A 14,755-nucleotide genomic window follows, 5' to 3' on the forward strand; every position below is an offset into this window, starting at 1 on the left:
CTGCGGGCGGAGGGGACACTTCGTCGCCGCCTGTCCAGCCCGGCCAAAAGAGAGAGCCCACCAGTAGCCCTGGGAGTACTGGTGGGTCAGTCACAGATCCCAGCGAACTGTAATAGACTGCAGCTCCCGGCCACCCTCTGTCTCCACTCTAGGACTCTGCCTGTCCAGGCCTTGGTGGACTCCGGGGCCGAGGAGGATTTTATCGACCGCCACTTGGCGGAGCAGTGGGGCATCAGCCTGGAGCCTCTGAATCACCCCCTCACTGCTCGCGCCCTCAATGGTTCGCTGTTAGCACGAGTAACTCACGTCACGGAACCTGTTACTCTGCTGTTATCCGGGAACCACCACGAGTCCCGCAGATTCTACGTCATTGCCACCCCTTCCTCGCCGGTGGTGCTGGGCTACCCCTGGCTTCGGGCCCACAACCCGGTCGTCGACTGGGTCTGGGGCAAGATCGCGGGGTGGAGTTCCGACTGCCATGCTGGGTGTCTGCGGTCCGCCCGGTCTCCTGTGGAGGGGGCCTCCCCACTGAGCGGTCCCGTTCCCAAGGCCCTGGACCTGTCGGTGGTTCCGGAGGAGTACCAAGACCTGCGGGAGGTCTTCAACAAGGACCGGGCCCTCTCCCTACCTCCGCACAGCCCCTACGATTGCACCATTGACCTGTTGCCTGGGGCCCCCTTACCTGCGAGCCGCCTCTACAATCTGTCCCAGCCCGAGAGAGAGACAATGGAACGGTATATCCGGGACTCCGTGGCCGCAGGTATTATCCGCCCGTCCTCCTCTCCCGTGGGGGCGGGGTTCTTTTTTGTGGCCAAGAAGGACAAGACTCTTCGCCCTTGTATAGACTATAGAGGTCTTAATGAGATAACTATTAAGAATAAATACCCTCTGCCCCTCATTGACTCTGCGTTTACCCCTCTCCACGGTGCCACTATATTTTCTAAGTTGGATTTACGTAATGCTTATCATTTGGTGCGGGTGAGGGAGGGGGATGAGTGGAAAACGGCCTTTAAGACTCCTATTGGACATTTTGAATACTTAGTTATGCCCTTTGGACTCACTAATGCCCTAGCTGTGTTCCAGGCTCTTATTAACGATGTTCTCCGTGATTTTCTGAACCAATTTGTGTTTGTTTATTTGGATGACATTCTGATTTTTTCCAGGTCCCTGCAGGAACACAGACAACATGTCCGCCAAGTGCTCCAGCGCCTGTTAGAGAATAGACTCTTTGTTAAAGCAGAAAAGTGCGAGTTTCATGCCGATCAGGTTAGCTTTCTGGGGTTCATTATAGGGCGGGGCCAGGTGAAGGCGGATCCGGAGAAGGTCAAGGCCGTTAGGGACTGGCCAGTCCCTACCAATCGGAAGCAGCTCCAGAGGTTTATTGGGTTCGCCAACTTTTACAGGAGGTTTATTAGAGACTTTAGCAGAGTTATTGCCCCTCTCACGAGACTTACATCCCCTGCTCAGACGTTCACCTGGTCTCGGGAGGCCCAGGTCGCCTTTGATAGGCTTAAGACTATGTTTACTTCCGCTCCCATCTTGCATCAACCCGACCCCTCTCGACAATTTATAGTGGAGGTGGATGCCTCCGACACAGGTGTCGGGGCGGTCCTCTCCCAGAAGTTCGTTCCCCACGACCGACTGTTCCCCTGCGCCTTCTTCTCCCGGCGGCTGTCCCCAGCGGAGGTGAACTACGATGTGGGGGATCGCGAGCTGCTCACTGTCAAGCTGGCCCTGGAGGAGTGGCGGCACTGGCTGGAGGGAGCAGAACTACCATTTCTGGTATGGACAGACCACAAGAACCTCTCATACATTCAATCTGCCAAACGCCTTAACTCTCGCCAGGCTCGCTGGTCCTTGTTTTTTAGCCGCTTTAACTTTGTTCTTACTTACCGGCCGGGGACTTGTAATGTGAAGCCGGATGCCCTCTCCCGCCAGTTTGCTCAGGAGGAGGCCAGTACTGCTCCGGAGACCATCCTCCCCTCGTCCCGTGTGGTTGCCGCTCTCCGCTGGGAGATTGAGGACTTGGTACGGGAGGCCCAGCGCGATGACCCAGCTCCAGGTAACGCGCCCCCCGGCACACTATTTGTCCCTGACTCTGTTCGCTCCCAGGTATTGCAGTGGACTCACGGATCCCGATTTGCTTGCCACCCCGGAGCCTCCCGCACCCTGTCGTTACTCAAACGACACTTCTGGTGGCCCACCATGGACAAAGACACTAGGGCCTATGTCTCTGCGTGCGAAGTGTGTGCCCGGGGGAAGTCGTCTCAATCCCCGCCGTCGGGATTTCTGCACCCGCTCCCGGTTCCGAAGCGACCATGGTCCCATGTAGCCGTGGATTTCGTGACGGGCTTACCTCCGTCCCAGGGTAACACAGTCATTTTAACCATTGTTGACCGTTTTTCCAAGGCAGCCCACTTCGTCGCCCTATCCAAGCTTCCTACTGCTAAGGAGACGGCTGATCAGCTCACTAATCATGTGTTCCGCCTGCACGGCATCCCAATAGACATTGTTTCCGACCGGGGACCCCAGTTTACCTCCCAGGTCTGGCGCGCCTTCTGCGAGGGGTTGGGGGCCTCGGTGAGCCTCACCTCGGGATTCCATCCGGAGTCGAACGGACAGACCGAACGCACCAACCAGGACCTGGAGAGGGCTCTTAGATGCGTGGTCTCCGCCAACCCGGCCGCTTGGAGCACCTATCTCCCGTGGATAGAGTACTCCCACAACTCCCTGGTGAGCTCAGCAACGGGAGTCTCCCCATTTCAGGCCTCGTTGGGGTACCAACCTCCACTCTTCCCTTCCGAGGAGAGGGATCTGGCGGTGCCTTCCGTCCAGCACCACCTGCAGCGCTGTCGTCGGGCCTGGCGGAGGACTCGGGCGGCGCTCCTCAAGGCGGGGGCCCGCACTAAGATGGTGGCTGACCGCCAGCGCATTCCAGCTCCCAACTATGCACCCGGGCAGTCGGTTTGGTTGTCCTCGAGGAATATTCCGCTCAAGACGGACTCACGCAAGCTTTCCCCCCCCGATTCCTTGGTCCGTTCAAGATCGACAGGGTCGTCAACGACTCTGCGGTACGACTACAACTTCCCCCCTCGCTCCGCATTCATCCCACGTTCCATGTCTCACAGATCAAGCCGGTCCGCACCTGCGCTCACGATCCGCACCCACGCTCCCCAGCTACGTTGATTAATGAACTGTGTATACCAGACGCTACGTTATGAAGCTACCTCGTTTTCCCGGCCATAGGGATCTATGAACTCTGGTTTCTATGAACACTTCTATGAACTTTGATTTCGATGAACATTTATTGTGAATAAAGACATTGTAAAACTTCGTGAGTCCCGCAACTTTGGTCCTTACACCCCGCTGGTTACGACATGAAGTCTGTGCTTGTTTTTGTCTCATGTGGATAGGCCCAGTAATTACAGAGATATTAACCATAAACCAGGTCAACAAGTCTGCAATCTGACAAATTCCACCACAGAATTCTTCTGACCTATCTCCAGCTCAGTTTTAACCTATACTTCCTATATGAGCGCAAAATATTCTTAGCCTACAATAGCTCTGAAAGTGATTAGGATCTTATCTTAGGACATGTCCGGGGTGGGGAAGTCTGGGAGTCCCTGCTTAGACTGCTGCCCCCGCGACCCGGCTCCGGATAAGCGGAAGAAAATGGATGGATGGACTATGGGCAGAGCAACAGACAAAAAGTGTTTCTTTGCTTCTTTGGCCTAATCTTTGTCCCTGGAGCTATTGATCTTAGCTCAAATTATCTTTATATGGCAAAATGGAAACAAAATAAAAGTACTTTGTCCGTTGCTGCTGTGACTGCGCCAAGCTTAGTTAGCTTGTTTGCTAATGACATAAAGGAAAGGTAAAAATGGTATAAAGGAAAGGTAAAGGCCACGTCAATGCACTCACAAATATATCTTTAACTATATCTTCAACACACAGACTCAGATGTAATGTATGTCTGATCCAAAGTCTGTGTCAATGAAGATTGTGAGTGTGTCTGCAGTGTCCCTGTAGTTTCACTCTTCACGTGTTTTCTACTGTTGACTTGCTTATTTTGTTTTAGATGCTAGCTACAAACTAAATATTTAGCTTAGCTTAGCTGTAGCATTTTCGATTCAGTGTTTGGTGCTTTTACAGCAGAAAATGTCATTACCGCAGACAATGTTGTCACCGTAGAATCACATTTCCGGCTCCATCGACTCTGGCTCACTGTCACCCTTCTCTCTGTTACTGTTTTTTTTTTTTTTTTACTATTTTGTCTATAAATCAAGATATGATCATTAATAACAGGTGCCTTCTTTCCCCAAGGTCACCCCCACTAGTGTTAGAAACAAGTTTGACTAACAGTGTTGCTAAGCGCCCGCTCGCTGCTAAACCAGCGAAGCGGGCGGGAAGGGGCGTTACCTTCAACAGCCTGATGCCAGATTGCTAGCGTTGGTGAGTTTCATTTGACTGGAGTTGAACGCTGTGGATGATGTCACACTCAGTCCACTTTTTTATACAGTACGGTTGCCACTCAGTCTAAAAATTTGCAATGTTGTGAAGTCATCTGCCTAACCTCTATTAAATCCTTAAAATCCAAATGATATAAATAGTCAACTAAGAAAACATTTGGTCACCTAGGAAACCATAAAGGCATAAGATCTATAGAAACATGCTCTAAGACTGTTTCATTGTAATCTGTGGTATTGTTTCTGCAGGGCGGGTTCATGGTGCAGATGACTTCTTACCTGTGATGATGTATGTTCTGGCCCGGTCAAACCTCTCCCATCTGCAGCTGGACGTGGAGTACATGATGGAGCTGATGGACCCAGCGCTGACTCTGGGAGAAGGTATACACATTTAAATTGATATAAAATACAACAACAAACACTGTATCTGTTGTCTCCATCGGCCACTTTATTCAGGCCCAGTTTCGTACATATTACGCTATTTTGTGACCTCTGTTCTAATGTCGTTTCCTCATCACAGGTGTGTTTTGTTACATTCACACATGTTTAACATCGTGTGATGTCATGAGGTAATACAGAAAGTGCTCCACTGTGTTTTTAAACAAACACCTTCACTAGAATTGTTTGGATAATTTCAGCACTGAAATTGCCAGTCTCTACTGAACTAAAGGTAAAAGCAGCTGTTAACTTGAAAACTACCACTTCATGACATCACAAGGTGGATGTAGACAGACTAATAATAAAGTGTTATTCAAATGTGTGAATGACACAAAACACAACTCTGGGTATGTTTGTGAGGAAATTACAACATTATAACATGGCTTAAAGCTCAAGAGTCACTTTTGCTTAATATGGGACCTTTAAGACCTGGTTTACTTCAGGTTTGGCCTTGGTTTCTGCAGATTTGACTTAAGTCTGGGTTAGTTTTAGTTCTTTTTAAAACTAGTTCAAGTTCTAGTTTCACTGTAACATAGATGTGGTTTAGTCTTGCAGTCTGAAGTCTTATAAACCTGTATTTTACTACCCATTTTACTCATAGTTGTTCCTGTCTTTAGTTGTGTTTAGTTACAGTTTAGCCCTGTTAAGGCGCAGTTTATTTCATTTGCACTTTTAACGCCTGTGTTTTTTACTGCTGTCAGTGTGATACTAATGTGTGTGTATATGTTTAGGCTCATATTACCTGACCACCACATACGGAGCTCTGGAGCACATAAAGACATTTGACCAGCAGAGGTCAGCAACACGGCAGCTGAGTAGAGAGGTGCAGGACTCCATCCACCGCTGGGAGAGAAGAAGAACCCTGAACAAGGACAGCACCACCCAGGCCTCAGTGCGGGTAAAGACAGAAACAGCATGATTGATGACTTACTTTAAAGGACAGTCCTATACTATTATAAATTCTCAGACTGAACAGGAAAAACATACAAAAGAATCAAGAATACTAGCCCCTGCCCCATCTAAGAAAAGGACATCACCACTGACTGAATGCATTGTATATGTGTCATAAGGGCAGCACCCAAATTTGAGAGTAGTGCTATATTTCAAAAACAAACCCTGTTTCCTAATAGCTAGTTCTGTAGTTCAGACACACAAAGATGTCCCTGTAATCTTAAAATGTATTATCGCAACATTTTTCAAAAAATTTCCCAAATTTTCACAAGACTATGCTATGAGTCTCATCTAAATATATACCTATACAATATACCTGATTTATATATACAGTCTATGGCTACAAAGGGAATCTATCATAGACTGTATACATGAATGTCCATAGCTAACCTCCTAGCCTCTGCATTCCAAATAGGAAGTGAGCATGGGCACACTTCCGGCTCCATCGACCAATTCACATTACATTGAAAAACTGTGGGCCCCTCTGACAACTGCTGCTGTCAGACTCGTCATTTTGGTCTTAAAATGTTCGTATTAACTCGCTCTACATGATCCTGGGATTTTTATTTCACTATTGTGTCCATAAATCAACATATGAACATTAATAACAGACAAATCAGGTGCCTTCTTTCCCCACTCCCACTAGCGTTAGCAACATGTTTGATTGATTCCTATGATATTTGCACTTGGAATTCCTCATAAGCTACATTTGACTGGAGCTGAACTATATGGTTGACGTCACACTTAGTCCACTTCTTTATACAGTCTATGTTTGTAACACTGCAGTAACGTATCGCTCTGATATTCTACATATACACTTGTGTGCCTTAGGACTTCCTGACCGTCTGCTGTCCGACTGTGGGAGAAAACCCGAAAACTCTGGGAGTGCTCCCGACAACCACCATCGAGCAGCTTAGTGAACAGTGTGCCTCACGTTTCAAACAGGAAATAGAGCATCAACTATCTGCCCCAGGTACAGTCCAAGGCCTGTACTCACTACACTGATTATTGACACAGTCCTGCCTGTTTTCATGTTTATCCCCAGTGGAGCTCAATTTAACAGCCAATTGCGGTCTTTCTTTTGCTACTTCTCTGTTCATTTTCTAGTCAGCCCAGGGTAGCCTCTATAGACTGTTGATCAGTCAAGAGAGATATGAACTAATGCCAGTGTAGGGAATATGTACAGTGAGGCAAATAATTTGAACACCTTGTGATTTTGCAAGAAATCATGGAGGGGTCTGAAAATTTCTTTTTAGGTGCATGTCCACTGTGAGAGACATAATCTAAAAAAAAAAAATCACATAGTATGATTTTTTAAATAATGTATTTGTATGTTACTGCTGCAAATAAATATTTGAACAGCCAAATCGCTCACTCCAGCCGGTCGTCGCCGAACCATCACATCCACCACAGCTGGAGAATTTGTTGCTGCCTTCTAGAACACCACGCTTTATTCCCAGGGCCCTTTTCCTCTGTGCCCAGAGGATTTTATCTCCTCCTTTCATTCCACCTGTTCAGGGATTCTTAACATCATTGCTCCTTTCAGATGCATGTCTTCCAGATCCAAACCAGACCCCTGGCTTAATGACACCACCCGCGCCCTCAGACGGCAGTGCACACAGGCTGAGCGCAAGTGGAAGAAGGACAAGTTACATGTATCACTGGGAATATTGAGGGACAGTCTCACTGACTATCAAAATGCGGTCAAAGCTGCTAAATGTCAGTATTTATCAAATGTTATTTCCACCAGCTGCAATCGCCTCAGAGTGCTATTCAGTACTATTCAGTCTGTTGCATGTTGTAGAACATCACTAGATGGGTTTGTAACAGAGTCAACCTGTGATGACTTTCTTCATCATTTTGTTGAGAAAGTAGCCTCTGTTAGACAGAGCATTAACAATATGTGTAACAGTTTTGATTTGTGCTCTTCTCCTGGACTCTGAGTTTAATGTGTTTGAGCCAGTGTCACTGTCTCTCCTCTCTGAGGTGGTCCAGGGGTTGAGACCGACTAACTGTCCTATGGACATTATTCCATCCAAGATACTCAAGCAGGTTTTTAACACAGTGGGTCCTTGTCTCCTCACATTCATAAACAGCTGCCTAAGATCAGGTTTTGTACAGACTGTTTTCAAGCATGCTGTGGTCAGACCTCTTCTAAAAAAAAACAACCTTGATCCTGCTATTCTGACAAATTTTAGACCTGTGTCCCACTTGCCGTTCCTGTACAAGGTCTTGGAGAAAATTGTTTTCTTATAGTTACATTCTTTTCTGGAAAACAATCACATTTTTGAAAAATTCCAGTCTGGCTTCAGGACACGACACAGCACCGAATCTGCATTGCTCAAAGTGCAGAATGACATTCTTTTATCCCTTGATGCGAAAAAACCTTTACTGCTAGTCATGTTGGACCTTACTGCAGCGTTTGACACCGTGGACCATTCGGTCCTCCTAACACGTCTGGCCCAACAGGTCGGCCTTCAGGGACCTGTGTTGCAGTGGTTTAGGTCATATTTAACAGATAGGACTTTCTCTGTTATGATTGGTGACCTCTCCTCCTCCTCAGCCCCTTTGATCTCTGGTGTGCCACAGGGATCCATTTTGGGCCCTGTTTTATTTTCTCTATACATGTTGCCCTTAGGTGCAGTTATTTCAAATCACAATGTGTCCTTCCATCTGTATGCAGATGACTTACAAATCTACCTGCCAGTTGTTCCTGATTCCTCTGTCAGTCTGGAATCCATCAAAAGATGTCTAGATGATATCAAACTGTGGCTGTCTCAGAATTTCCTCTGCTTGAATGAGGACAAAACTGAATGCATTGTGTTTGGAACATCCAACCTGCCCAGTATCTCAGCTCCTGGTCTTATTGCTTTGGATCCCCATTTTAATCATGTTGTCAAAAACTTGGGGGTGAATTTGGACAGTGGTCTAAAATTTGACAAACAAATAGACTCTGTGGTCAGAGCAAGCTTTTTTCAGCTCCGCCTCCTGGTGAAAGTCAAATCCTTCTTGAGCCGTGGTGACCTGGAGAAAGCCATCCACGCCTTCATCAGCTCCCGCATAGACTATTGTAACACTCTCTATGCAGGGATTAACCAAGCTGATCTTCACCGCCTGCAGCTCGTGCAAAATGCTGCAGCCCGCCTGCTCACGAACAGTCACAAACATGATCACATCACCCCTGTCCTGTACTCTTTGCACTGGCTCCCTGTCCAGTTCAGAATTAATTTTAAAATTGTAATGTTTGTTTTTAAAGCACTAAATGGCCTTGCACCTTCTTATCTGTGTGCGATTTTGACCCCTCACCATCTGCTGCAACATCTGCTGGAGGTCCCCCGGTCCCGGTGCAAACAGTGGGGCGATCGTTCTTTTGCAGTGGTGGGTCCAAAACTCTGGAACTCATTGCCCATAGAGTTGCGTTCCATCTCTGACCTGCCTCTGTTTAAAGCCAAACTCAAAACTTATTTATTTAGAACGGCTTTCAGCACTTAGTGGCCCTGTTACTCTTTCCTTATTTTAATGGTGTAATATGCTCTGTTGATTTGTATGAAGTTTATTGTTTTTAATCATGTTTTTAATGTTGTACAGCACTTTAGGCAGCTTTGGTTGTTGGAAGGTGCTATAGAAATAAAGTTTGATTGATTGATTGATTGAACACCTGAGAAAATCCATGTTAAAATTTGGTACAGTAGCCTTTGTTTGCAATTACAGAGGTCAAACGTTTCCTGTAGTTTTTCACCAGGTTCGCACACACTGCAGGAGGGATTTTGGCCCACTCCACCACACAGATCTTCTCTAGATCAGTCAGGTTTCTGGGCTGTTGCTGAGAAACATGGAGTTTGAGCTCCCTCCAAAGATTTTCTATTGGGTTTAGGTCTGGAGACTGGCTAGGCCACTCCAGAACCTTGATCTGCTTCTTACGGAGCCACTCCTTGGTTATCCTGGCTGTGTGCTTCATTGTCATGTTGGAAGACCCAGCCACGACTCATCTTCAGTGTTCTAACTGAGGGAAAAATCTCGCAATATATGGCCCCAGTCATCCTCTCCTTAATACAGTGCAGTCGTCCTGTCCCATGTGCAGAAAAACACCCCCAAAGCATGATCCATGCTTCACAGTAGAGATGGTGTTCTTTGGATGGTACTCATCATTCTTCTTCCTCCAAACACAGCGAGTGGAATTAAGACCAAAATGTTCTATTTTGGTCTCATCTGACCACATGACTTTCTCCCATGACTCTGGACCATCCAGATGGTCATTGGCAAACTTAAGATGGGCCTGGACATGTGCTGGTTTAAGCAGGGGAACCTTCCCTGCCATGCATGATTTTAAACAATGACGTCTTAGTGTATTACTAACAGTAACCTTGGACACCGTGGTCCCAGCTCTTTTCAGGTCATTGATCAGCTCCTCCCGTGTAGTTCTGGGTTGATTCCTCACCTTTCTTAGGATCACTGAGACCCCACGAGGTGAGATCTTGCATGGGGCCCCAGTCTGAGGGAGATTGACAGTCATGTTTAGCTTCTTCCATTTTCTAATAATTGCTCCAACAGTGGATCTTTTTTCACCAAGCTGCTTGGCAATTGCCCCATAGCCCTTTCCAGCCCTGTGGAGGTCTACAGTTTTGTCTCTTGTGCGTTTTGAGAGTTCTTTGGTCTTGGCCATGTTAGTAGTTGGAGTCTTACTGATTGTATGGGGTGGACAGGTGTCTTTATGCAGCTAACGACCTCAAACAGGTGCTTCTAATTTAGGATAATAAGTGGAGTGGAGGTGGACTTTTTAAAGGTGGACTAACAGGTCTTTGAGGGTCAGAATTCTAGCTGATAGACAGGTGTTCAAATACTTATTTGCAGTAGTAACATACAAATACAAATAATACAATGTGATTGTTTTTTTTTTAGATTATGTCTCTCACAGTGGACATGCACCGAAGATGAAAATTTCAGACCCCTCCATGATTTCTAAGTGGGAGAACTTGCAAAATCACAGGGTGTTCAAATACTTATTTGCCTCAGTGTATGGACTTTCCCCCTCAATACAGAGTTCGCTTATTACAACACTGATAGAATTGTGTTATATATCTGTTATTAAACCTGCAAATAACTGCTGAATAGCTCTGTATGAATAAAAGTCCAAAGATTTTGAGAGGACATGGGCCAGCATCAGCCACTACTCACTACAGTGAGTTCTTGGGTCTAGTCAGCGATATAAATGATCAGATTCACATTTGTAAATTTACATTTTCGATATTTTATGGCAAAGTACAATCTAATAAATAGAAAAAAATGGTTCTTGCGCACTCATCTAGGAGTATGACATCATCACATTCTAGAATCTGAAAACCTCCAAGTAAAGGCCCAAACAGGATATCGAGTTACCGTGGAACAGATACCTCCAGCACCGATATCCAATACCAGTATTGTATCATTACATCAAACATTAAGTGGTATCACCTGGTTGTTTCCATAGAGATAAATAAGTTAATTGTCATACTGTGGAACATTGTAAGCAAAGTATCTCCATGGAGAGTAAAAGCCAAAACCACCCGTTTGGCCGCTCATCCGTTCTGGTCAGATTGCTGGTGGATACAGCCTTATATCTGTCTGAAGAGAGGCTAGGTCAGTAGGTAGTAATCAGACCAGAACTGAAGAATGGATGAGCAGCCAAACTCACTCCTACAATTTATTGTCCAGTTGACAAATTTTACTTTTGGCTTTTACTATGGATCAGACTTGGACAACTGAGGGATTACACAGATATCTCCATGGAGATAAGCAGGTGGCATAACCTTCACTAGTAAACCTTAACCACACCTTTCCAGTTAGCTAATGTTCATAATGCATCATTGTTTTGCAGACTCCTACATTCTCAGTGTGGTCACTGATGATGAGAATCGGCCGCTGGTTCTTACTGAAGTGGCTCTAAGTGTGAAAAACAGCTGTACGCCCGGAGCCTACTGTTTCGTTTACCACCACAAAGATCACCCAATCACCCACCCTGCTCGGAGCGGACCCAAAGACCCTCCCCCTGCACCCCCACCCACTGCCCCCCCAAATGTGCCGCCGCCAGTGCCTACTACATCAATGATTCCACCCAGCTCATGTTCTTCTCCACCAGTCCGACCACCAAATGTGCCCCCTCCAATGCCTACTACACTAATGGCTCCACCCAGTACCCCACCACTTATATCAGTCCAAAAACCTATGCAATCCCCTGCTTCTCCACCAGTCCGACCACCAAATATACCCCCTCCAGTACCTACTACATCAACGGTTCCACCCAATACTGCACCACCTACTATCCCAACCCCCAGCTCTCCTGTTTTGCCTACTCCACCAGTCCGTCCCCCAAATATACCACCCCCAGTGCCTACTACTCCATCAATTGTTCCACCCAAAACTCCTCCACCCAGTGTCCAACCAATTTCTGTTCAAACGTCTAACCATTCTCCAATTCCTCCACCCTCCCGTCCACCAAATTTGCCACCTCCAATACCTAGTCTACCGTCCACACCACCATCAATTCCTCCACCTGTGCCTTCCCCTGCACACGTTTTAGTCCCACCCTCCGTACCCCCACCCTCTTCCTCATCCTCTCCTTCACTTGTCCCATCCGATGCTGCTCCTACTCCAACCCTTCCTCCGAATGATTCTTCCCTGCCAGAGAGCACTTCTTTGGGGGACACCACAGCCACAGACCCTGGGATGGAAATCACAGAAGAGGGGGTCCTCATCAGTCTTTAGTTAAATCCAGATCAATTGTTTATTATAAGATTTGTCACCATTTCATCAACCATCAACCCTTGCCTGTGGATAGTTTCAGTAAGGAGTTGTAATCAAAATCAACTAAAACAGAGCTATAATACTACAATCTACATTCACCTAAAGGATTATTAGGAACACCTGTTCAATTTCTCCTTAATGCAATTATCTAATCAACCAATCACATGGCAGTTGCCTCAATGAATTTATGGGTGTGGTCCTGGTCAAGACAATCTCCTGAACTCCAAACTGAATGTCAGAATGGGAAAGAAAGGTGATTTAGGAAATTTTGAGCGTGGTCTAGTTGTTGGTGCCAGACGGGCCGGTCTGAGTATTTCACAATCTGCTCACTTACTGGGATTTTCACGCACAACTATTTCTAGGGTTTACAAAGAATGGTGTGAAAAGGGAAAAACATCCAGTATGTGGCAGTCCTGTGGGCGAAAATGCCTTGTTGATGCTAGATGATGAAGACCCCACCGGGTACCACTCATCTCCACTACAAATAGGAAAAAGAGGCTACAATTTGCACGAGCTCACCAAAATTGGACTGTTGAAGACTGAAAAAATGTTGCCTGGTCTGATGAGTCTCGATTTCTGTTGAGACATTCAAATGGTAGAGTCAGAATTTGGCATAAACAGAATGAGAACATGGATCCATCATGCCTTGTTACCACTGTGCAGGCTGGTGGTGGTGGTGTAATGGTGTGGTGGATGTTTTCTTGGCACACTTTAGGTCCCTTAGTGCCAATTGGGCATTGTTTAAATGCCACGGGCTACCTGAACATTGTTTCTGACCATGTCCATCCCTTCATGACCACCATGTACCCATCCTCTGATGGCTACTTCCAGCAGGATAATGCACCATGTCATAAAGCTCGAATCATTTCAAATTGGTTTCTTGAACATGACAATGAGTTCACTGTACTACAATGGCCCCCACAGTCACCAGATCTCAACCCGATAGAGCATCTTTGGGATGTGGTGGAACGGGAGCTTCGTGCCCTGGATGTGCATCCCACAAATCTCCATCAACTGCAAGATGCTATCCTATCAATATGGGCCAACATTTCTAAAGAATGCTTTCAGCACCTTGTTGAATCAATGCCACGTAGAATTAAGGCAGTTCTGAAGGCGAAAGGGGTCAAACATCGTATTAGTATGGTGTTCCTAATAATCCTTCAGGTGAGTGTATATTCACTGACAAGCGTGTTTCTGGTAAAAAGAATCAACTACAAATCAAATACTTATAATCTGTTGGTAAGCTCCACTTTTGGCCCCTTTGCCCTCCACCAACACTCACTCACACCAAGGCAAGACAAGTTTATGTGTATAGCACAATTTGTACACAAAGTGATTCAAAGTGCTTTACAGAATAAAAAACACATTAAAATCACAATACACCAAATCAAAATATAAATAATCATCATAAAACTGACATTAAAAGAGAAATGGGGGAATTAAACCCTTTCACTCATATGCACAGCTAAACTGAACCATTTGGAGCCTGGATTTAAACATTGTCAAAGTAGAGGCCTGTCTCACATCTTCAGGAAGACTGTTCCAGGTTTTAGCTGCAGAATACTCACAAACTGATTCCCCTTGTTTAGTCCTGGTGTAGTCCTCAGAGTGTGAGATGGTTCATATGGCTCCAACATGTCGTAGATGTATTTTGGTGCTAGACCATGGAGAGACTTGTACACAAGCAGAGCTGCACCACATTCATACGAGGCATTGTATGTGAAGTTTTGCCTAAGAACACAAAGACCACTGCCGCCCCACTGTGGCACTTGGTATTGCCGGGGCCTCCCATCCAAGTACTAACCAAGTCTGGCCCTGCTTAGCTTCTGAGACGTGTCAAGATCAGGCTTTGACAAGAAGTTACTTCCAATGATTAAACAAATGATTTAACATGGGACAATGCAAAAAACATGACTGTTGAATGTGACAAAGACGTTTTATATAATTCACTTTCACCTTGGGGTCAGGAACCCTATGTACTGAATCAAGCATGTTTCTGTTACATTTGTGCACTTTTTACCTTTTTATATAGTTTGCTTACAAAACTTGCTTTAAGTTTGTTGTGATGCTAAAAGCTACAGCTATTCGATAAAGCCAGTATATAACCAAACAGTATTACA

General features: G+C 45.9%; 1 protein-coding gene across 1 annotated transcript in view; it reads left to right on the forward strand.

Annotated features, from left to right (window-relative positions):
• The window catches only part of rin3 (Ras and Rab interactor 3), a 36,756-nt gene extending 22,001 nt beyond the window's left edge, over nucleotides 1–14,755 (forward strand). Inside the window, exons 11-14 of the mRNA XM_033988628.2 lie at nucleotides 4,716–4,847; nucleotides 5,636–5,802; nucleotides 6,687–6,828; nucleotides 11,710–14,755. Coding sequence (XP_033844519.1) covers nucleotides 4,716–4,847; nucleotides 5,636–5,802; nucleotides 6,687–6,828; nucleotides 11,710–12,596 — 1,328 coding nt within the window. The 3' untranslated portion in view covers nucleotides 12,597–14,755. The remainder of the gene's footprint in view (nucleotides 1–4,715; nucleotides 4,848–5,635; nucleotides 5,803–6,686; nucleotides 6,829–11,709) is intronic.

This window comes from Periophthalmus magnuspinnatus, chromosome 22, assembly GCF_009829125.3.
Source record: "Periophthalmus magnuspinnatus isolate fPerMag1 chromosome 22, fPerMag1.2.pri, whole genome shotgun sequence".
Classification (NCBI taxonomy): Eukaryota; Metazoa; Chordata; class Actinopteri; order Gobiiformes; family Gobiidae; genus Periophthalmus; species Periophthalmus magnuspinnatus.